The sequence below is a fragment of the Notamacropus eugenii genome, chromosome 6 (assembly GCF_028372415.1).
Source record: "Notamacropus eugenii isolate mMacEug1 chromosome 6, mMacEug1.pri_v2, whole genome shotgun sequence".
In the NCBI taxonomy this organism is placed as follows: domain Eukaryota; kingdom Metazoa; phylum Chordata; class Mammalia; order Diprotodontia; family Macropodidae; genus Notamacropus; species Notamacropus eugenii.
Genome location: NC_092877.1, coordinates 84,192,116 through 84,216,283, shown reverse-complemented (window position 1 = coordinate 84,216,283; position 24,168 = coordinate 84,192,116). Strand labels below are relative to the sequence as shown.

The 24,168-nt window shown below is 35.3% G+C and overlaps 1 protein-coding gene across 5 annotated transcripts in view; it reads right to left on the bottom strand.

Moving 5' to 3' along the window:
* Positions 1 to 24,168, bottom strand: part of PCDH7 (protocadherin 7) — a 494,834-nt gene that overhangs the window by 402,125 nt on the left and 68,541 nt on the right. The window contains exon 2 of one of the 5 annotated variants that reach the window (XM_072620433.1): positions 1 to 24,168. This exon is cut by the window's left edge and continues 29,787 nt beyond it. The exons of the other annotated variants lie outside the window; for them this stretch is intronic. Coding sequence (XP_072476534.1) covers positions 24,091 to 24,168 — 78 coding nt within the window. The 3' untranslated portion in view covers positions 1 to 24,090. 5 annotated transcript variants of the gene reach the window in all.

Sequence of the window (24,168 nt, the reverse complement as noted above, 5' to 3'; positions counted from 1 at the left end):
CTCACTTCCACCTTGCTTTCCTTAAAGCTCAGCTCAAATGACTACTTCTGACTCAAAGACTTTCATGATTCTACCTTTCTATCTCATTCATTCTCAATTACTTCTCTTCCAGAACTCAGTCAAAAAGTCTTTATTAAACACTTACTACATTCCAAGCACTAGAGACACAAAGGAAAGAAAAAACAAAAATAAAAATAGTCCCAGTTCTCAAGGAGATCACTCTAATGAGGAAGACAATATGCAAACACTAGAAACGATGAAATGGGAACAAACAACAAAGGGAAGGCACTAGCATTAAGGGGGATCCAGAAATTACTTTTCATACATTTTCTATTAATCTGTTTACGTACAAGGGCTTTCCCCAAGAAAACGTAAGCTCATTGAGGAGAAGGAATGTTCTACTTTTGTCTTTCTATCATACCTAACATGGTATCTTATCAAGGACACTTTGTAGTAATTTAATAAATGCTAGTTGAATGAATAAATAGATAAAGGAGAGGAAAAAGCTAAACCTGACTTCCAATTTGAAATTCTGATTGTAAAGCTATTGTCAAATGTTAGAAGCATCGGAGATATAAATATTTTAGATGTTCTGAATGTTTTTGTTTGTTTTTTGTGTTGCTATAAAGCTTCAAGTTTCCACAAAGCACCTTTAGAGGTTCTTTAAAAGAAATCATGATCACATTGGATATGTTTGGTTAATGTATATTCCATTACCACTAAGCCTCACCCAAACCTGGCATTTGCATTTGGGACTAAATAAAAGAACCTGGAAAGGGAGTCTGAGTTTGTTCAATTTGGGAGATTCTTTTCCCAAGATTATGTTTTTTAAAGAAGAGACGCTTTCTGTCAGGTCTAAATATTGCCTTTCAATCACTGTTAATTTCCCTTCTTGAAGTTCTGAATGTCAAAAGTCATCTGAGCAGTGTTCACCAAATAAATGATCTCATATCCAACCCAAAGTTAATTATATGAAGAACTATCATAACATAACACCCCCGTCAATTTAATGGCAGGGGCAGACAATTTGAAGATGAATCATTTAACATGTCCTTAGCAAAACGGCAAAGAAGTCTATTTTTACTTTATCTATTCAATTTCCCCTAACAATGTAAAATTCTTGTACAAGCACAGAGCCATCTGCACTTAATTAATCACACAATCCACCCAAACATGATCAGATCCCCAGAGAACTCAAAAAAATACACTGCTAAATACAGTCTTCAAGTTGTGCTTTTAAATCAAAGCAGTTCTCTACTAGGTTGGAGAAACATTAGGCCAAGTGACATCTTTAATGTTAGGACAGCTATAGAAAACAGGAATTTCTTCATTAACATTGTCCCTCCTCTACTCCTCTAACCACACTAAAGGAAAATATTTTCCAGTGAAGCTCTGGGTTTGTGTGGGTAATTTCTATGATTATTTGCCAAATCAACATCTCCCCACTCCCCACGCCCGCCCCCATGTTAGGAAATCTTGGCCTTTCTCCTAGAGTGTACAGGGCAGGTTGCCTTGACAGAAGGCTCAATACACTCTAGCTCAGTACTGTCAAGGTTGAGTCAATTTGTACTTTCTAAATCTTTATAACTCAGATTGTGCCTCTCTCCATCTCCTTTCAGATTGGAAGGGGAAAATCTTGAACCATCAGGACCAAGAATAAGATAGTGATGACAGTTACAAGGAGCTCTTAGGAGTTCTAAGCGGAGTTTACAGGTTTCATTCGTAAGCTCTTCTCCCTGTCTGAGACCCTTTGGTCCAATGAACAAAGGTAGGTGCTATGGGTTTTCTCCACCACTGATAATTGCTATGACTCTTGGGTAGATTTCCTAGGGGTCAAGTAGTATCCCTCACCTTCTTTGTGACCAAACAAGAGATAGAGAACATTATGAAATGCAAACTGGATAATTTTTTTTGCATTAAGAAAAAAAGTTTTTGCACAAACAAAGCCAATGCAACCAGCATTACAAGGAAAGCAGAAAACTGGGAAACAATTTTTATAGCCAGTAGGTCTTATAAAGGCCTTATTTCTAAGAGAACTGAGTCACATTTCTAAGAATACAAGTCATTCTCCAATTGATAAATGGTCAAAGGATATGAACAGACAGTTTTCAGAAAAGAAATTAAAGCTATCAATAGTCATGTGAAAAAATACTCACAATTGCTAGTGTTTTTTTCATCTGACAGTTGCCTATGCCAATAAGGTTACAAGCTCAGTTTCTCTTCCTCAATAATTCTAGAAACCTCATTATGAAGTGTGCCTAATAGTTCATCTTTGTACAGAGTGTCATGGGGTATGAGGCATGTTCCTCATAACAGCCTCAGTAGGTAATACTGATATCCCTCCCCCTATTCCATAGATAAGGAAGCTAAGACCAGAAAACTTTCTGATAATCTCAGCATATTTGCCTTACAAAAGCTTTCTTAAGTTCTAAAAAAGTGGCAGAGCTAGATAAGACTGGAACTGTCCTCCTGGGTCAACATCCAAGTCTCTTCCTACTCAACCACAGATTTTCAAGTAGCAGCTCCACTTCAAAACTGGAGAAACTGAAACCTCAAAGGGTTAATTGAATTCACTAGGCTTCAACATATTTGGTAGGATATTGTAAAACACCTGTCACCAGATGTAGTTTATAACAACTTAAAATAACCTAAACTCTGATCTCTCTTTCAAGTAGCACACATCTGCAAATGTGGGACTTCAAACATGATCAGCATACATGAAATGGAGGGGAAAAGCCCCCAAACTCAATGTGGCTGAGGAAAATAACTTCACTTACAAGTTTAATGGCATTCCTAATCTATTTTTTTCCTGACTTGTCTTTCTCCCTTTTGTCTTATTTCCCCTTATCTATTAAATGAAAGTTGCTCACAAATGAGTCATGGTGCTATAAAGAACAATTAAATTCGAAAGTCATATTTCTTCATTTTTCTTTTCATTTGTAAGATTTGTTTTTGTTTTATTTTTCCTTTTCTGGCTTGTTTTTGGGAGGCAATCAGGGTTAGGTGGACTTGTCCAGGGTCAAACAGCTAGTAAGTGTCTGAGCCTGGATTTCAGGACCTGATCCTCCTGACACCAAGGTTGAGACTGCATCTGATGGTAATGTAGCCAGAGGTTCCACATCTGCAATAGGAGAACACAAGGGGAAAACTCTAAGAATTCTCCCTCTGCCTTTATTTCTACCTAAATTCTAAGATGTCCAGCTTCAGTTGACAGGGAAATTTAGCCTCCAAAATACTTACTCAATCTTTATAAAGTTTGACAAAAATGTTTTTCTTATTGTGTTTTTAGGGGAGCAAGTATCTCAATGCCCAGAACAGAAAACTCAACTTTCCTCTCCCATGGGAAAAAAACTCACTGTTTAAAACCAGTCTCACAAAAATCATTAAAACTTCATAGTAATAAATGTAAATTCTATTGCAAAATAAAGTTCAGTTCTATTGCAAGATAAAGTATAATACAGAGTTAATTTTTAAGTAATGATTAGAGAGGAAATTCCTTGCTTACATGTTTTAAAAGGTCGTTGTCAAAACTTGACACATGAAAATGTGTTTCAAATTGCACCTTTTACATTTAAATTCCTCTTTAAATGTTTCCTTACAAAACCAATCACTGCAGGAGAGTACTTCAGGATTTTTAGTAGCAAAAACATATTTTGAAACCTTACTTGTCCAGAGCAACGTTTTATGGAAACTTGAGAGAGAGACTGACACTTTGAAAGTGTTTCTTTAAAATGTTTTTGACATGCATTTGATTATATTTAATTGATGATTTTTGTTGAACTTTTCTGTAATATTCTGAAATAATTATTTAAGATGAAGAAAAAACCAAAAATGATTGACATACAAAATGTGGTACTATAATGTGTTTTTCTTTTACCCTACATACTAAACCTTCCCTTTACTGATGCCCTAGGGGTTGTTCACTGTGAAAGTGTCTTATGGGTAAGAATTACTTCCAATTCAACATTTTAGAGGAAAAATTCTTTCAGATTTGGTCCAGGACCATATACTAAATTCATTTCTATCACAAACAACATTACAGTGAATTTTTACTGCTTACAGATCCGGCTCTAATATTTCCTATGTAACCTTAGGCAAACTATTGTACAGTACAGCTCTGGTCCTTAATTTTACTTTCTATGAAATGAAGAGGTTCAATTCCATGATCTCTAAGGTCTCTTCCAGTGCTAAAGTTCCAATATATTCCAACAGGTTTCACATTAAATATAATGATCTCTCTCTTAAAGTTTTATACAGGTTTGGTCCAATGAACAAAGGTAGGTGCTATGGGTTTTCTCCACCACTGATAATTGCTATGACTCTTGGGTAGATTTCCTAGGGGTCAAGTAGTATCCCTCACCTTCTTTGTGACCAAACAAGAGATAGAGAACATGGGACATGTAGGTGGCCCTAGGAGCCTGAAAATTATTACAGAGCATTTTGAGTTCTGCCAGATCATATCCACTTTGGAAAGGAAGAACCCAGAATAGAACTGGGGGGCAGAGGGCAATGTGGGGAAGCTGACTGAGATTGCTGATACTACTTGAAGTCCTTCGCAGCTAGAAACAACAGAACTTAACACATAGCTAGAAAGAATAATTACTTTAAATAGCAAACTACCAGATAAGGCTACAGTAAATTCTTCCCTATGTCTAATACTGCTCTCTGCTTCATGTGTTGAACTGAGGATAAATTTTTCACTACTTGCTGTTGATACAAAACTTTCTGATTTTGGTTCTGAACTAGTAACTAATTGAGTTTCTATCCTAAAAGGCAGAGCCCAGCTACTGTTGGAAAAGTTCATTATTAGACACAACAATTCATCAAAGTCACCTATTAATGCATAATAATAATACATTGTGACCTACATCAGTAGAAATATTTATGTATTAGTAAACATTATTGCCCAATTGTCTTCTGATGCCAATAAACGCAATTAATCAATAAGCATTTGTTAGGTACCACTGTGTCACGGACACTTTCCTAGATTCTAGGGATACAAAGTCAAAAATGAAATATATTCCTGGCCTCAAGGAGTTTATGCTCTATTAGAAAACATATTCTTAAGTCCAAAATTTAAGTTTTTTCCATTATATTTTTATGCCTGTTGGTTGTTCCATGATTTTTTTAATGTATGGCCAATGGAAGATAGACCAACTTGGTATACCTTCACAGAATGTCCAAATTTGGGCATTTTACTTGTTTTCCCTCCTGCCTAGAACTTTTCCTTCTTATTTCCTCACTTCCTTCAAATCTCAACTAAAATTCTCTCTTTTCCAACAAGTCTTCCTGGAGCTCTTTAGATGCCTTCCTCAGTAGATTATTTCCAATTTATCTTGTATATATCTTCTTTGTACATAGATATTTACATGCTGTCTCCCCTTCAGATTGTGTGTTTCAGCTTTAACCTTTTTTTTGTATTCCCAACATTTAGCACAGTGCCTGGGACACAGTAGGTACCTAATAAATGCTCGTTGATTGGTGGATGAATTGAAAAGCTATTGTTACGTTGATTAAAAAAAAAATGCATGTGACAGAATTATCAGTTAGCAACCCCTTAATTTAGTAAGAGCCTGATAAGTTTAAACTTATTTAAAGGCCATCTCATGTCCCACTTTCTCAGTGAGGCCTTTCCAGGAAGACAGTTACTCCAATCTTATTTTCCTTGCTCTGAACTAATTACCTACAAAATGCAATTTATCACTGAAATTGTCTTTAAATAAAATCATAGTATCCAAGGTTTTGAAAAACTTGAAACCTTCCACCCTGAAGGAGGAATTCCCTTTGTAGCAGCCATGACCTCATGAAGTTATTGATTAAATTTTCTGGCAACAATGTTTATTAAAAATTTTTTCTCATACTGAGCTCAAATTGTTTCCCTGTAACTTCTACCTATTGGTCCAAATCCTGCCATCTGAAGCTACACAGAGTAAATATAAATGTGTAATTAGTCAACATAGAAATTGCCCTGAGAAGGAGGCTGATTTTATAGAAGAGCATAATGATTTCAAACAAAATTCCAGTATCTACAAAAGGAAATATTCTTTTTTAGTTAGAAGCCAGGATAGGTGGAAAATGTCATCATGCAGCCATTTATAGAGCAGAAAGGGTGTAATAGAGTCAGTATTGCATTTCACATAGGGGAAAAATATACTGAAGAAAAAATGAACTAAAGCAAATTGTAATTAAATGAAGTAGTAATGGGAACTCACATAGTGAAAGATTTTTCGATGGATGTGGTGGAGAACAAAAACTGAGGGAAAATTTTAAAAGATGTGATCAAATACATTTTTCAAAACAAATTAGCTTCAGTATTTGGTTTTCTTCTCCTCAATAATGCCAGTGGATACATAGTTCTCTCAAAATATCTAAACTAAAGTTGGGTTGACTATTGTATTTCCATTAAATATATGTATGTATATTAAAATGTGTATCAGTAAAGTATTTTTGTATACAAATAGGAAAAATAAATTTAAATATGGGGTTTGAATTTTAAACCTTATGACTTAATAAACTAGAACTAGTACAAAGCGGAGCTATCTTTCTACTCCCTAAAACCAGGCCACATAGACTCCATTATCAACTTTCTCACCTATATCCATCTCCCCTTTTCCCTTCCAGCCTTGAAACTGATCCCTTCCCCTGCCTCCCATCTCAACCTACACCAAACAAAACCAAGAATTTCCACTATAACCTGACCCTTAGACCCACACTCTTTTTCCCAATGGAAAGGAGCTGTCCCCTCCAGATTCCCTGATGATGAGAACAGCCACTCTAAAACATCCAAAGTTCTTCTTCACCTTGTCATCTGCTGCACCATTTCCAGATCTTCGCATCACTGCTTCATCTGAACCTTCCTCCATGTGTTGTATCACTCAATTAAAGTGCAAAGATTAAATTAATTAAAGATTAAAAAATTAAAGAGCAAAAACTGTCTTCTTTTTCTGTATGCCTCCACAGCCCATAGTGCCTAATAAGCCCATAAATGCTTTTTCATTTCATTTAATCAATAATAGAGATATATGTATATGCATATATACATTTGACATTAATATATCGATAAGTCATAAGTATTAAGTAAATGTGATTGCTGGTTGATGGCATGGCTTACAGAAATTATTCTCACTGGCATGTAGTAATATCTAATGTTTTAAGTATTAAATACAAATTAATCTAGAAAAAAAATTATTGGTGATTGTTCCATTGACCTGGACCCTAACTCATAGATTTTTGCTTATTTATACAAAAGATATTCTTTCAGTTCAATTCAGTAAACATTTAAGTGCCTATGGTGTGCCAGGCACAGTGCTAAGTCCTAGGGGTACAAAAAGAGGCAAAAGTGAATCCTTGCCCTCAATCTAATGGGGGAGACAACCTGCAAACAAATATAAACAGAGCAAGCTACATAAAGGATAAACAGAGAATAAAGAGGGAAAGCACTAGAACTAAGAAGATTTAAGGAAACCTTCCAGTAGATGGTAGAATTTTCGTTAGGACTGAAAGGAATCCAGGGAGTGGCATGAGGGAAAGTATAGGAGGGAAGGCATTCCAGGTATGGGGGGACAGCCAGAGAAAATACCTGGAGTGACTTGTTTGTGGAACAGTCAGGAGGCCAGTGTCCCTGGATAAAGAATATATGTTGGGGGTGGGGAGTAAGGCATATGAAAACTGTAAAGGCAGGAGGGAGAAAGACTATGAATTATGTGCAAATCTAACCCCTTGGAGATGAAAGGTGATATATACTATGTATATATAGTATATACTATATATGCTATATTTTAAAGTTCATCTGTCTCTTTTCCTAGCAAAACTATTTAATGGAAATACCATAAATATTTCTACCCCCATTTTACAGATGAGAAAACTGAGGTTCAGAGGGTGTGAAGTGGTTTGTCTAGGATAACACAGCTAGTGAATGGAAAAGCTGGGCCTCAAACCTGGACCTGTCATTAAGACCCATTCTATTTCTGCTATACCACATTATTTTCATTAAAATAACATATATTTGTATAGTTACAAAGTACCTTAGACAATTTAATCATAAGAACCCAGTGATGTACATGGCATGTGGACTATTATTCCCATTTTTGAGATGAAAAAACAGAGACTCAGCTAACTCAAAAGTCTTTTCCATGATTATGTAGCTAATAAATGTTAAAGAAGGAATTCAGCCTTAGGTCTTCTGGCTCCAATTTGCTCTTGTTAAAAATGCCTTTCAAAGAAAAAAGTTCAATACCAGTAAGAAGCACTGAAGCTTAAACTTCCAAGGCAGAAGTCAGATTACTGGATTTGGAGCAAGAGAATTCGAGTTCAAGTCCTGGCTCAGCTATTCACCAGCTATGTGATCAAATTACTTAACCTCCTTGGGCCTCAGTTTCCTCATCTATAAAATGAACAGCTTGGACTACATGTTCTTTAAGAAGGCTTCTAACTACGGTATAGCTCTATGCTCATGATATAATCTTCTGTGACAAACAGAAGGTCAAGACCAGGGTGGAGAACCTGTAGCCCCAAGGCCACAGGTTACCCTCTAGATCCTCACTGTTTGAGTGAATCCAGACTTCACAGAACAAATGCCCTTAATAAAAGGATTTGTTTTGCAAAATTTGGACTCTGTGAAAAGGCGGTACCCATCTAGACTCTAGACGGATGAAAGACAATATAGGCAGACCAACCAACCGAATAAGTAACAAATACAAGTGGGGTCAACCTTGAAAGATAACTGATGGATGGCTTTATCTCTCTCTAAAGTCTAAGAGAGAAAACTATTATGTATAATCTCTCTTCTGCTTTGACGTTGTCTCTTTTAAGACTGTTCTGTCCTTCTATCCTACTCCCCACTACACACACCCCCACTCCCCCCACATGTTATGATCACAGATCTTTTACCTCCCCATCAGAAAGAGTGTATGTGTGTGTGCATGTGCGTGTGTGTGTCATCCTTCGACTGTAAGAATTATTAATGCATCACATGAAGGGAAAAAACCATTTTCCCACAACTCTCTCATCAGTGGAATATATTTGTGAAAGGGCAAGCCAGTAAGTGCTCTCCTCCATACCAAACCATGTCCTTCATGAATACTCCTGGGAAGCCCATTCAATCTTCATAATGTTTCAAGTTATGTCACTACTGCATTTTCAGTCATTTTCTAATTAAAGATTTAATTATATTTACAACAATTAGAGAATTTAATATGTGCATGTTTGCTCAGTTTGAGAAATAAGTAAATCAGCTTGCCTATTATTTAGTACAGTACTTTATGAATTAAATATAAACTGGTAAATAGATTTAATGTTTTTTCTTACATGAAATTAGATAGATAGTGCTTTCTTTTCATTACCTGAATTTTAAAAGTGTGGCCAAAAAGATAATATTAATTGCTGAGAGTGCAGAGGCTATATTTGAGGTAAGCTAAAGTTTGATCCAGTTTACCAAGCCCTCTAAATGCCACAGACAGTAAAGTGTGTTAAATTAGATGGGTACTTAGATGGCTTTCTAGGCAACAAAAATACTTGGCAACATTAATCCATGAAAGACTCATCTTGTACACTGTTGTAGAAAACAAAGCAAGTCCAGACACAAGCATCATCTTTTCTCATAAAACTGTTTCTCAAAATATAGATTCTGATAAAGATAACCTGCAGAATAAGACGAAGGGGATCTCAGACTTAAATCTGAGTTAACAGAACACACTGCAGTTCCTCTCAAGGAATCAAAATAATAATTTTGAGTTGATTAGAATCACTGACTATTGTTCAGTTGTTTCAATTGCATCCAATTCTTTGTGACCTCATTTGGAGTTTTCTTTGCAAAGATACTAAAGTGATTTGTCATTTCCTTCTCGTTTATTTTACAGATGAAGAAACTGAGGCAAATGGGGTGAAGTGGTTAAGGCTTAAGCCCAGGGCCGTACAAGCTAGTGAGTGTCTTGAGGCCAGATTTGAACTGAAAAAGATGAGTCTCCCTGACTCTAGGCCTGGCATCCTATCCACAGTGCCACCTAGTTGTTGCTGCTATTTGATTGCATAGGAACAATCCTGAAAAATGCCTCCATTTAATCAAGGAGCAAACTGAGGGCTCTGGAAGTCAAATTACTTGAGAAAAGTAATCTAGCCAGTTAATGGCAAAGAGACAGGTATGATCCAAAGCTTCATATCGCTATTCTATATGCCTGTCGTGCTGGAAACTAACAACTACTTTAGCCTTCTAAAATACACATTCATTCTTTATGTTAGTACCAGAACATATCTTTGTCACAGGATCATATAGCTCTAGAGCTAGAAGGGATCTTAAGCGACTTGCCCAGGGACACACAAACCTTGGGGACAGAAATACCCAGATCCATGTTACATCTCTTACGGGTGACAGCGGCATGACTGTGGAAAAATCATTTAATTTTTCAGTGCTCTGGGAAACTCTCTAATACTTTCAATTGCAGAGGAAGCGGTGACTTGCATTGACAGAGGTAATTTCCTCATGTGTTAGTCTCCGGTGTCAATGAAATTACAGATTGAATACCAATTCCTACTTACTATCATGAAATGTATGGTTAATGGATTAATGGTTATTGGTTAAAGGAAGCAGTAATCATAAAAAATAAAGAGGTCATCAAGAAAATATCATGTCAAAGAATGATGCAAGTTCAAATTACCTGATCTCTACATTACAATCCCCCTTATTCTACTCTTATGGAAAAATATCAAATGATAATATTTGAAAAGTGCTTTGCAAACCATTAAGTATTGTGTAACTGCCAGCTATTTATTATTATTATATGGAAAGATTTAGATTGGGTACTATAATTTGATAAGATTCAGAAATGATTGATTAGCTAGACTGAAAGAACACTCACCAGAGGTTCAAGATCAAAGAAGGTTTTTTTTGTACTATTTAACATCTTTATCAATGCCTAAAACCCACATCTGGGAGGGGTGACTATCACGTGGAGAGCCCTGAGGCAAGATTTAAAAAAAAAATTAAAAAAACCCAAATCTCTTAAGATGAAACTTAATAGGAATAAATGCAAAGTTCTTCACTTGGGTTTTTAAAAATCAACCTTATTGGTACAAGATGGGAAAGTAAGGACTAGATATAAATTTGATTTAAAAAAAAAAGATCTAAGGATTTTAAGCTCAAAATAAGTCAAGAGTGATATGGGAACCAAAAAAGCTACAGCCACCTTAGCTTCCATTGAGACATAATATCCAAGAATAAAATGAAGGTGATAAGTGATACTCTGCCTTTGTCAAACATCATACACAGAATAATATTTGTGTCTAGGTGTCACATTTTAGAAAAAAATCGCTAAGATGAAGATTGTCTAGAAGAGAACAACAAAGATAGTGAAGTATCTCAAGTTCCTTGCCTATGAGGCTCAAAAGGAGGTAGAGAATTTAGCCTGAGGAAAAGACAACTCAAGTTGGACATGATAGTTGTCTTAGGTTATCTGAGGGGCTGCCAGGAAGATGAGGAGTTATTCTACTTGGCTCAATATGGTAGAAGTAGAACCAATGGCTGAAATTGTTGCAAAGAGGCAAATTTGGGCTTCGTGAAAGGAAAAATGACCTAAAAATCAGAAGTATCCCAAAGTGGAATAGGCTGTACTAGGAAATAATTGTTCCCCTCTCACAGATGACCATTTTTTTGGAGAGAATGTACCTGTGCAGTACATTCCAGTTCTGTGGGAGACTGTGAGGACAGAGAAAGGGAAAAAAGAATGGGAAATATCTTGATTTTACCCTACAAATCTCCTAAGTTCTTCAATAGTAACATGTCCATTTTTCAACTCTGAATTTTATTTTAGAGGGCCCATAGAGTTAATAGGCTCACCAGATGGATATTTTACTTGCTTTAAAACTGGATCATACATCGTAACAATTAGTCATTGATGAAGACCCCAAATCAGGAGGTTTTTCATCATTCAATTCCCAGATAAAATATTTTTGCATCATATGTGAAAAAATAAAACTAGAAACACTTATGAGAGCAACATATGCTTTGACAGTTTTCTAATTATTTGTAAGAGACACAGTCCTCCCATAACAGCCTGGAACCTTTCACGTGGCACGTTCCCACTCTGAAGCACACACAAGGTTACTAGAAATTAGTGAGCCTGTAATAATGCAATTTGTTTTCATTTCATTCTGCTGGTTGGAGCATCAAGTTCTGTTTATTTATTTATTTTCCAGCAACAAGAGGTAACCATTCTACATAGAAAAGAAAAGCAGAGGGAGTATGTTGACTTGAAAACTTAATTTATGCAGAAGCAGCATAGAAAACTAGATTCCACACATCTTCATGAAAATAAGAGAGGATGGAAGCCAGATGGAAATCAGCCAGATATTTCTTTTAGGAACTGTGCCTGAACTAGCCTGAAGAAAGGAATCTAAAGGAGCCTCTGAGGAGGTTTTCTTAAAGGAATTTTTGGGTTTCCGATGCTGATAAAGAGGCAGAAAACATTTCCTATTGAGGTAGCTTCAACTTTCCTGTAAATCAAAGAAAAGGAAACAAAGATTTTTTTAGGTCAAGAATTCACTGAAAAATGTCTCCCATGATAGTCAGGAGTCACAAGTGCTCTTCCCACACCTCAATGCCAAGTTCTGGTTTGATTTAATTCATAGGGAGTGGGAAGTGTTTGGGCTCAGTCACAACGACTGTTACTGGGATTTCATCTATTCATTTAATTGCTTTTCTCCTCACAGATTTGTGCTACTGTCCCCTTCCCACCAGGCACCAAGACAGAAGGCTGTTTACACGGCCACCTCTTTACCTCTTTCACTTCTCTCTGGCACTCCGACTAAGAAAACAAAAATGCTTGTCTACAGCTAACTCAGAGACAGAGGAAGAGCACCTAGTGTATATTACTCAATGGACATATGTGTGCGTATATGTTTCTCAAAAGCCTTAGTGTAGACATACACAGTCTCTCTGTCTCTCTCTGTCTCTCTTTCTGTCTCTCTCTCTCTCTCTCTCTCACATGCACACGCACACGCACACGCACACGCACACGCACACCCTGTTGCTCCATGGACAACTACTGAGAGTAGAAAAAATTAATTCACATTTATATAGTGTTTTAAGGCTTACAAATGATGCTGGATACTGGTTGGTAGATAGATAGATAGATAGATAGATAGATAGATAGATAGATAGATAGGTAGATAGATAGATAGATAGACAGATAGACAGACAGACAGAGACAGAGAGATAGAGATAGATGTATATGTATATGCATATGTATACACATATATGTGTATACATATATACATATGTGTGTGAGTATATATGCATATATGTGTTTTTGTGTGTGCACATAGCATATATGTGTAAACATATATTATGTGTATATATATAAATATGCATGTACATATACATATACATGATGCATCACGAGACAAAGCAAATGGCATACTACATTCCCTCAATGAAAGTTATATCTATTTGAAAAAGATTCACTCATCAAACTGGTTAAAAATAAATACTGCTCAGATTACAACATGCAATTTGATGAGAAACCCCTTGAGATTGTATATCAATAGACAATATACAGTATACATACTATATACTATAGTATACATATATAGTATATATTTATACATATATACATTCATTATATTTATGATAAATGCCATATATGAACAATATACTAGGTCTAGAATTGAATAGGACAAGATAAATTTGAATCATATAAATATCTGGATAACATTGCAGATGTTTCAATGAGTCCAAGTTATCACTGCCATCAATAAAAATTCTGCTTTTTAATACCACCACTCTGCTAGTAATATTGTATTAGGTGTTAGTCACAGAAATCTACAGTCTCAAAAGAATAAAAATGCCAGGTGATCTAAAGAGAAATGGAAATAAGCATGGTCAAGCAACCAATCAGGCTGCAGTATTTTAATTAGGATGATTTGTATTAGAGAGAAACAGCAAAAAAGGCATTATCAAGATGGGTATGTCCAGAGAGGAAGGCGATCCAAACTCAAAACAATGCAGCAAGAATGAAGGCTAAGAGATTCATTGTTCAGTCATTTTCGGTCATGTCTAACTCTTCATGACCCCATTTGGGGTTTTCTTGACAAAGTTTGTCATTTCTTTCTCCAGCTCATTTTACAAACAAGGAAACTGAGACAGACAGGGTTAAGTAACTTCCCCAGGGTCACAGAACTAATAAGTGATAAGAATAAATTCACATTAAGCAACTAGTGTGTGCCAGTCACTGCAACACAGAAAACAGCCTTGGAGCTACACTGGTCTGTTTAAAATAAACCAGCAAAAAAAATAAATAAACCAGCCAAAGGTCTCCTGCACACTGGGTAGATTTTCAATGGAAGATTTACAAACCACATAAGATGAAAGGAGTATGTAGGACTGCGATTTGTACTAACTGAGGAAGTATCTCGTCAATGAGGTTATATATCTGTCAGTTTTAATGGAAATTGTTTCTTCTACTTCCCAAGTCCTAAGATATTCCTATTGGCTATTCAATTTAGCATCCTTCAAATAAATCTCCCTCACTAAAGGTCAAATGGTATAGTGGAAAGAGGACTGAACCTGGAGTGAGGTAAGACTGAAGTTCAAAACCTATCTCCATTGTCTTCTACTAGTGTGACAATGGAGAAGACACAACCTCTCAGAGCCCTGGGAAATGTGTCAAGACTTATCTACTAAGTTACAGATGGGTCATATAGTAACAAACATAAATCCCCAAACCTTTTATTTGGTTTTTTACTTACATTAGTAAGACAACGGGTCATTTCTGTCAGCTAGATCTTGAAATATACACATTATATTCATTTCTCAATCCAATAAGGTTAAGAAAACAATGTGGAACATGACTTTTTTTCTACTTGCATTCTTCAAGCAAGTACGTTTTCAGAGACCAAATGTATCATCTTGCAGTTAGTTGAAGCAATCAAGGCTAAGGAGTTCAATGACCACAAACAGTGATTAAAGGATAACAATAATGACAGTCTAATTAATTGGCAGATATAAAAGAGGTTCCTTCCTTTTTACAGCTTAGTCTGTGGTCAAATTGCACAAAAGGATTGTTTGTGATTCCCTTGCAACCAATACTGATGCAGAGACTTCTAAAATTATGATGTGATTATACGCCATAAAGTATATACAGGTAAATATGTTATTAGCTACACAAATCAAGATTCCATCCATAGGAATAGCTTGTGAAAGTTTTATATTCATAAATATGCAATTAAAATGCCCAGGACTTGGAACAATAAAATAATTATGTGTAAAGTGAGAAAATATTTAATGTATTGAAATATTTAAAATATTTAATTCCAATGAGCTTAACAATGGAATAACCGATTAAAGATCCTTCAGTAATTTCCCCCAAGTAGATTTCTGCCCATTCCATTCAGCTTTTCAATCTTTTCTTTCTATTCAATTCAAAAGCACTTATTCTTTCATGGCAATGCTTCTCCAAAGTTAAAAGCAGTCCATTAACTCCATGATAAAACCAATATTCCTGCTATCCTTTACTTAAGACCTCATTTGAATTTACAGATATACACAGGTGGATAGACTGAAAGATGGATGGATGGATAATTTCTACCTCCATAAAATCTCTGCTTTCAGTTTCCTTTCTATTCAAATCCCAGGTATTTCCACATCTTACCTGCACTACTGCAATTATCTCCTAACTGGTCACCTTGTCATAAGTTTCTCCCCTCCCCAAACCATCTTTGACACGGTTGCTAAAGTCGCATTCCTAAAACACACTTCTAACCAAGTCACTTCTTTATCCAAAAATCTTCAGTGTCTCTCTGTTGACTATAATTTTTTAAAAAGTCCTTTACTTGGCAGGAAAAGCCCTTCATGATCTCGCTCTTAGAGCACATCATTTCCTTTCATTCACTCTATGGTCCTGCCAAACTGATCTCTTTGTTTGTCCTTACACATAACCCATCTCTTACCTCTGGGCTTCTGCACAGAATTTCCTCCTGTTAATAATACAGTTCATCTTCACCTGTCTCTTAAAATCCTCAACTTCCTGAAGTTCTGGTCAAGTTCCCTCCACCCCCTAAAAAATCTTGTACTGACTATATATTGCTTTTACTTATAACATGTTTCCCTTAACCGAATCTAAGCTTTTAGAAGGTAGGAACCATTCTCTTTTTGTCTCTGCATACTTAGACATGGAGCATGGTGCCTAGAAAAAAACAGGAGCTTAATAAATGCCTGATGGCTTACATGATTTCCTCAGCTGCATTCTCAAGGGTAGGAGGGTAATATATGGGAGGCAGCAGTTCGATTTGCATAGGAAGCATGGTGGAAAGCTGGAGATGAAATCACTCAGATGCCAGGCTTTCATGGTGAATATCTCTTTCATTTTCCTTATAGCACTTTTAAAAAAATCCCGTCCTGGCTTTTATTACATTCAACCGTGTATTATACTGATCTTGTGTACATCTTCCTCCCATATTGGACTGGAAGCTTAGATTTTTTTTTAAGGCATCTAAGGTAAATAGTAAATAGCTTGCTGGATTTGGATTCAGGAAGACCTGTGTTGTATCACGTCTTAGACTAGCATTGTCCCTTTGGATAAGTCATTTAACCTTTAGCAGGCTTAGTTTCCTGATTTGTATGAAAAGCAAATATGTACAAAGTAAGATGTTAATGTGAGTTACTTTTATTTTTCATTTTTTTGCGCACTCAATACCTAGCTAAATGCCTTATACACAGCATTATATGTATATATATATATATATATATATATATATATATATACACACACACACACACACACACACACACATAGTTTTAGCAATACACACACACACACACATAACCTTGATTAGACCTTGAGGTGGCCTCAGTCACTTGTCCCTAGATTCAGGTTTCCAATAGTTACACCAGGAAAGATACAGGCAACTGCAAAATTTCTATTACTGAAGTGACAGTCTAGAGTCTGTTATCTCCTTTCCTATCTTACAAATTGATCTTGGCCACCTAGAAAGAAACCTGGGGATCCTCATTACTGCATCTTTTGTGTAAATCCCTAAATAAGCAGCTTTCTGATTTCTTCCCTCTGGATCCCAGCCTGGCTCTTCATGCTAGCCAAAGTCTCACATAATCCCTCCTAGTTTCACATAATCCTTTCACACTTCCTAGTCATTCTCCCATCTTACTCCCCATATAATATTATGTCTACACCTAGATGTCAGAAAGGGTTGTTTCTCAGTGTATATACAGAAAGTCCCCAATGACATGATCAAACCTGTAAAACAGAGTTTAATTGGGAATCACCATACAGAAAAACTGGGAACAAAGAGACCAGTTATGAAGTCATTCAATAATTCAGGAAAGATCCTAGAATCACAGATCCAGAGTTTGAAGGGACAGATAAGAAAACTCAGCCCTACTGAGGTTCAGTAACTTCCCCAAGTTTTTGAGGGTATTACATATTAAGGATTAATAGAAACTGAACTGGGATGGAAAGAATACAGAAGAGTGAACAAATTCAAGAGAAGAAGTCAAGACAGAATTCACAAAATTCTGCAAGTGTTTGTGCTAAGAAGAGAGAGTTCAAGAAATGATCAAGGTTTCATTTGAGTGAAAAACAATGAGTTTATCATCTTTATCAGCTAATCTTTTTATTACAACAGTAAGCTACATGAATGAACACTGGTGTTCCAACACTGCACTTTTCAAACATGATCTCCTTTGGTTTTCCCCAAATACGCTGAATAACTCCCCATTTTTCATTAAGTATTCAAGTCATCATGACCACTGCCCATGAATTCTGACACAATTGCCCCAGTCCACCATAGTCTCTCTTCTCTGAGCCCCTGCTACCCTAGAGTAATTACTACATTGTTAAAAATTTTAATGATTTTTGTCTCTTTTATGTGTAGTTATTTCTCATGAGTTAGACTATAAGTTCCTCAAGGGCAGATATCATGTGCCCTACTTCACTGCACCTCCATCACTGCTCAGTGTAGTGCCAGATACAAAGCAAAGGCTCTATAAGTACCTACTGATCGGTAGATTGAATTAAGAGTTATAAAATTCTTCAATATTTAAATGAATCTGTGATATGAATATTCCCTCCAAAGATTCAGACTGTGAGCTCTTCATGACTTTCTGTCCTGTGCAACTATCACTGGCCTCCCAAGTTCACTACAGTCCAGTGGGCTAGAGGAGCTGCCTCCCTCACATTGTGCATAACCTTAGCAGTCATCCAATACAACCTCATTTTAAAAATGAGGCAACTGAGGACAGAAAGATAAAGTAAGCTGTCTAAGGCCATATGGGTAATAAATGACAGAGCTGAAAATTTAAACCAGATTTTCTGACTCTAAATCTAACATTTTTCTAGAAATCTATGGTTACACATGATAACCTCCCTAGTTGAACTAATTTCAGCTCTGAGATTCTATGATTCTTTAACCAATCAATCAGATTGTCAGAATTCCTTTCATTTAATAGTCCCAAGTCCAATTCCCTCCTTACTTTAAAATAACTTTTAACTGATGTGTGTGTGTGTATATGTGTGTGTGTGTGTGTGTGTGTGTGTGTGTAGGAAATGACTTAACTATGCAGATTTTTATTTGCATTCTGATCCATCTGTCAAAATGCCTACCAACCCTAAAATGTGCCATTTAAATTGAATGAATGAGAGTCTGACAAGGGTAAAAGACCAGCAAAAGACTTAAACAGACTCTCCCTCATTAGTTTTTACACAACAGTGACTTCAGAAGGCTATGAATACACAGAAGTATGAATAATAAAACATCTGTGAATTACAAAATGATGCAGAGTTAAGTTCCAAATGGTATCCATACATTAACCCCTGATACAGACTGGATCACATTTAATTTTTAAAAGGAGCTAAGCATAATGGTACTTTTGACAGTCCTCTGAAGACCAACTACTCTATACAAACTGCACATTCCTCAAGGGAAACTAACAATCATTATACAATGATCAAAGTGCAAAATATCCTAACTTCCAGTAGAAATCTGAGGGTTTTAGCCAATGACTTTAAAGAATCTTATTTCTTCCCATGTTTTGAACTACTCAACCTATCAAAACACTATTTTCAGAGGAGAAAAATAATTTGAGATGGATTTCTGTCTTTCTTGTCCCAATATTTTTAGGACCACTATGACTATTATTTATCTTGTTATGTAAAGGCAAAGTCAACCTATTGGCAGATGGCTGTCCCTAGTTGATCAGAATATTGCATTCATCGACAACTGTACACAATCAGAATGGAATCCTGCACTGATTTTTTTAAAAAAAAAGCATTTCAATGAACTTTATAATTAGGAGATATATTTTTACTCTTGATCCTACTCAAAGGCCTTCTTCATTTGTTAACACAAAAACTGTCTTCCTTTGTAAGTAATCGCAATGTAACAGTAAAATACTCAGTCACAAAATATACCCAAAAATACAATTACCCTAGTATACATTTTCTGTCTGTTACTGAATGATCAGTGCATCATTTTTGAGTCCTTTATCCACTGATCTGAAGCCATAGAGAAGTTAAAATGAAATTCCTTTAAGATTGTGTGCATATATTTGTATATTTAATTCTTATTGCTATGCATTTAATTTACAAACACATTTTTTTTTCTGGCAAAAAAAACTCTACTGTACAAATTTCAGTAATGTTCATAAAATTCTTCCTCTGACTTCAGGATATAGATACCTTTTACCAAAGTATTTACACATTTTTGAGAACAATTAAAATATTGGTGCACAATAAATACCTGCCAATGAAAGAACCCCTCAACTCTCAACTCTTATTTTCCCCCTTTATACTAGTTATTGGAAATAGCAATGCTTTTGCTTAGATGATAACATAAATCTTACTGGTAATTACATGATGCAAAAAACATATACAATATACTACTGGAAATTATATTCCACAGTAAATAATAATGCACATGAGCTGCATTGTTAAAGGGAAACTCCTTGAAGGGGAGAAGGTTCCCCATATGAACCAAATCACATGCCTGATTAAAAACTATACATGTTTTCTTTAAATGTTTTTGCAACTTCTACTTAGTAACCAGTACTTTATAAACCTTTGAATTTCCTGTATTTCACTATTTTTCCTGTGTTCATGAATTCAACAGATGTCTACTAACAATGCTATTTAATCTGATTATCCATTTCAGATGAAAACAATTCATAACTAAATCCATCGCTAAACCTCAGGTACATATCCAGTCACAATCCAAGCATAACTCAGGACTGATCCTCCAGTTTACCACATGGATTGTATTTCTTTCTACCATTAAAAATAGATTACTGAAAGACTAAAGCTCTTTATTTTTGCAAGTTTACCTGTATTCATTAGAAATAAAATCTTCTTTAAAATAAGACTGATTAGAAAGCAGCCCAGAGAGCCATTCTGGAACTTCTCAAGCGCATATCCATACATTTTGACTGAATATTTATCAAAGGATTTTTCATAAAATACTCAGTAATAAACTGATCTACTTTACAAGCATCTGGATTTCTCTGGGCATCATGATTCACAATCCCCCAACCCTCTCCTTTTTCATTAAAGTTTGCAGTCAGGTTTCATTCTTTTTCAAGATTAAGTAGTACTATACAACCCTTAACAGGTATATTTTTAAGTAGTGTGGATTTTTTGTTTGCTTGTTTTTTATATACCTATAGTAAGACAACCTATATGAAATTTCACCAGGAATTTAGAATCATGTAGGCAAGCTTTCTGCTTTTTTTAAAGAAGGCACAATTCCAAAGTCTAATTTTTTCATGACCCAGCATACAAGGGAGCCCACATTGCTGCAATTAAGACTTAATGGAAAGATTTTTGTTTACAAGAAAGAAGAGCAAAAAGTTGGGGGGGGGGGGAGAGGCTCATTTTAGCTGAGTTCTCAGTCTCAGAATTTGGTTAAGTTCTCTCTCTCTGTTTCCAGTAGTATGTATATTTCTTGAGAACAAGAACTGTTTCATATGGTTTTTTTGTATATCTAACAGAAAGACTCTTGCTCACAGTTTTCTCAAAAATGATTATAGAATACTTGAGGTGTAAGATTTTGCAGTGAGGTCCATGTCTCATGAATTTCAACTCCCTAAATTTCCTAGCCTTCTGAGCATAAGATTAATCCTTGCAAGTAGGCGTCACCTCTATTATGTTTACCATATTGACTGGGTCACTGAACTTGGCTTGACTTTGACGAAGTAAATTAGATTATTATCCTTTTAGAAATACTCTCAAAAAATTAAAGCAAAATTAGATTTGAGGTTAGCCCTCAGTTAAATCTAACTGGTCATAATGACACATTCCTTGAGAATTGAAACTAATAGGCATTTTACTGCAATAATTAAATATTCTGTTGGGACTTTCAGATTTACAGAAATTTGTTCCAGCAAAACCTAAGAACTAAAATCATGAAAAAAGAAGCTGAATATCCTTACATTTTACAATGATAACTACCATTTCAAATAGCAAGATTAAGATGTTACTCTTCCTAACTCCAGGTCAGTGCTCTATTAGTACCACCTAACTACCCCCTAATATTTTTATCTGATCTGTGAATTATAAGCAAAGAGGTACTTTCTAACATGCAATTCTTGCTTGATAAGTCTTAAACAGCTTCCTCTAGCTTTATTAAGTGCACAGAACCATAAACAAAAGAGGTCATTTTATTCATTTGGAGTTTCTATTATCTTACTTATATCTTATACATTTAGAATCAAACAGCTCAATTTTTAGAAACAGAAGGGACCACAAAGATTATCTTGTTCAAGTCACTCATCTTATAGATGAAGAAAATCGATATAACAATTTATATAAATATGTATATATATATATATGTAATTATAATTATACTTATAGTTATATAATTCGTCAGCAACGACGAACCCTGGGGCCTTCGGTTTTGGTTTAAGAATCTTTTAATTCTTACTGTGTTGCTTCTAGAAGAGTTCTTCCTAGGTTTCCTTTTTTTTTTCCACCTTAAAAATGCTTTCTACCTTCTTATTTAAAATGTGTTAATCACATTCTCAAAACCAGCAAAAAAAATGGTCATACTTTACTCTCCAGTATGTTTCAAAACAGAAACCTTTAAATAAAATACAAACATTTCATAAAGGGGTAAACTTTTTATTTAAAATCTTCATATATTACTCACATAAAAATAATACAATAGAACCATACAGATCTTGTAGGTTGATAAATTATTTTAATAGCATAAATTTAAAAATATCCCTGTAGTACCGTAGGTAGGAATTCCAATTTAAGTTGATTACCACATGGAGAGGAGACAAAAATTCAGCTCTGGGCATAATAGACAAAATAACCAAAATTAATGCACAATAGCAATGGAATACTATAGTTTCGGTATGAATAATTATGGCACATGATGACTACAGAAAAGTCAATCAATTTTTAACAATTCCATATGACATTGCATTAACAGAAATACTTGAAGTCAGAAATAGAAACACAATATTCTTTTAGTTGAGGTAATAAAAAAATCTCCCTCAGAATACAGACATTTTCACCAGCCCTTTGTGTCAGGTGTCAGAGCAATAATACACATCTTTTGACATTTACTACCAATATCCTGGTGAATTACAATATCCATGCTGTGATAGCATATTGACATTTCAACTACTTTTTTTTATTCTCTGCAGACTAATCTTTTTTTTATCAAATCACCCTAATTTCTTCCAGGCTCTGGTTTTCTTCTAATTTAAATGGCTTGAGTGTTTCATTTTTAAACAATGAATATGTGAAATTGCCATTCATTTTAGAAACACTCCACTTTTATGGGTTACAATAAAAATGGTATGAATGAAACAACCAGCTAGCCAGTTTACTTCATTCTCTTTCCACTGGAGGTAACAAATCAAGGTACAAATACTCAAAGTTCAAATCATATATTTTCTTTTACCTACACACCAAAAAAAGTAGGATTTATGTCTGTACAGTATTTTTATCTGATCTGGGAATTGTAATGCAAAGAGGTGCTTTCTAACATGCAATTCTTGCTTGATAAATTTTAAACAACTTCCTCTACCTATATTAAGTGCATAGAACCACAAACAAAAAAGGCCATTTTATTCATTTGGAGTTTCTATCACCATATTCATATAATATGAATTTATCATATCATATGAAATATATGCATATTCATATGTGTATATATTGTATCTACATACCTGTACATACAATATGTATCATAGTTACTCACCCTAATGCAAATATGAGGCAGGCCCTAGGGAAGTGGTAGCCCTCACCCTATCTTCCTGCTGCTTCACGCAAATCACTTTTCTTCATACACATACATAAACATATGTATTTACGTGCATGTGTGTATATCCACATAGTAAGGAAATTTCCTAGAAAATATGTGGAGTTGGTATTCTATTTAACTTAGGGTTATATGACCACTATCATATATTAGGATTTATGTTATACATATCCACGGTCTACTTTGAAACCCCAGTGAACTGTTTCAACAAGATTCTAGTTGACTAAGTCCTCTTTAACTCCAGAATGATTTCTGTAGTGACTTTTCTTGGCTTGTGAAATTTCCTTTAGTGACTTCTCAGGCAGGGATGAGATAGTCTGATTTTCTCAGATTTTAGTGCTGAGGTATAGAAATAGGTCTTTGTTGGTCTAGCACAAGTTCAGGTGGTTTGTCCTGAATTACATCCACTTAGCAGAAGCAGTGCAAATGAAATGATGTCCAAACTCCTCTCCAAGTTTTTAAATAGCTAGAATAACATGATTCCTTTCAAAAATACATACTCCTAAGGATGATAGTGTGTGGTTCTTTCCTCTTGTGATTGTTGATAAGTTTGCAAAACCCTTCTCACATCCCATCTACTTTTCTTTTTTTTTCCAGTGTTGGCAGTTTCAGACTTTTTAATATGGTGCAACGTATAATTTGATTCTTTCTGTAGGTTTTTTAAAAAGAATGCAGTATGTTTGGTTTATTTTCATCCAAAATCAGCTTCTTTCTAATCATCTACTGTGGCTTTGCCTCTTGGGAATCGGTTTCTTTATAGAGAAGTCAAGTTCACGCCTATTGTGATCCAACACATATTAGAGTTGGAACTTCGCAAACATTTCACTTACGAGCACATACATTCATATTACACGATTCCTCAATGTGGCCAGAGGGTTGCGTGGTCTGCACTGAATCCAC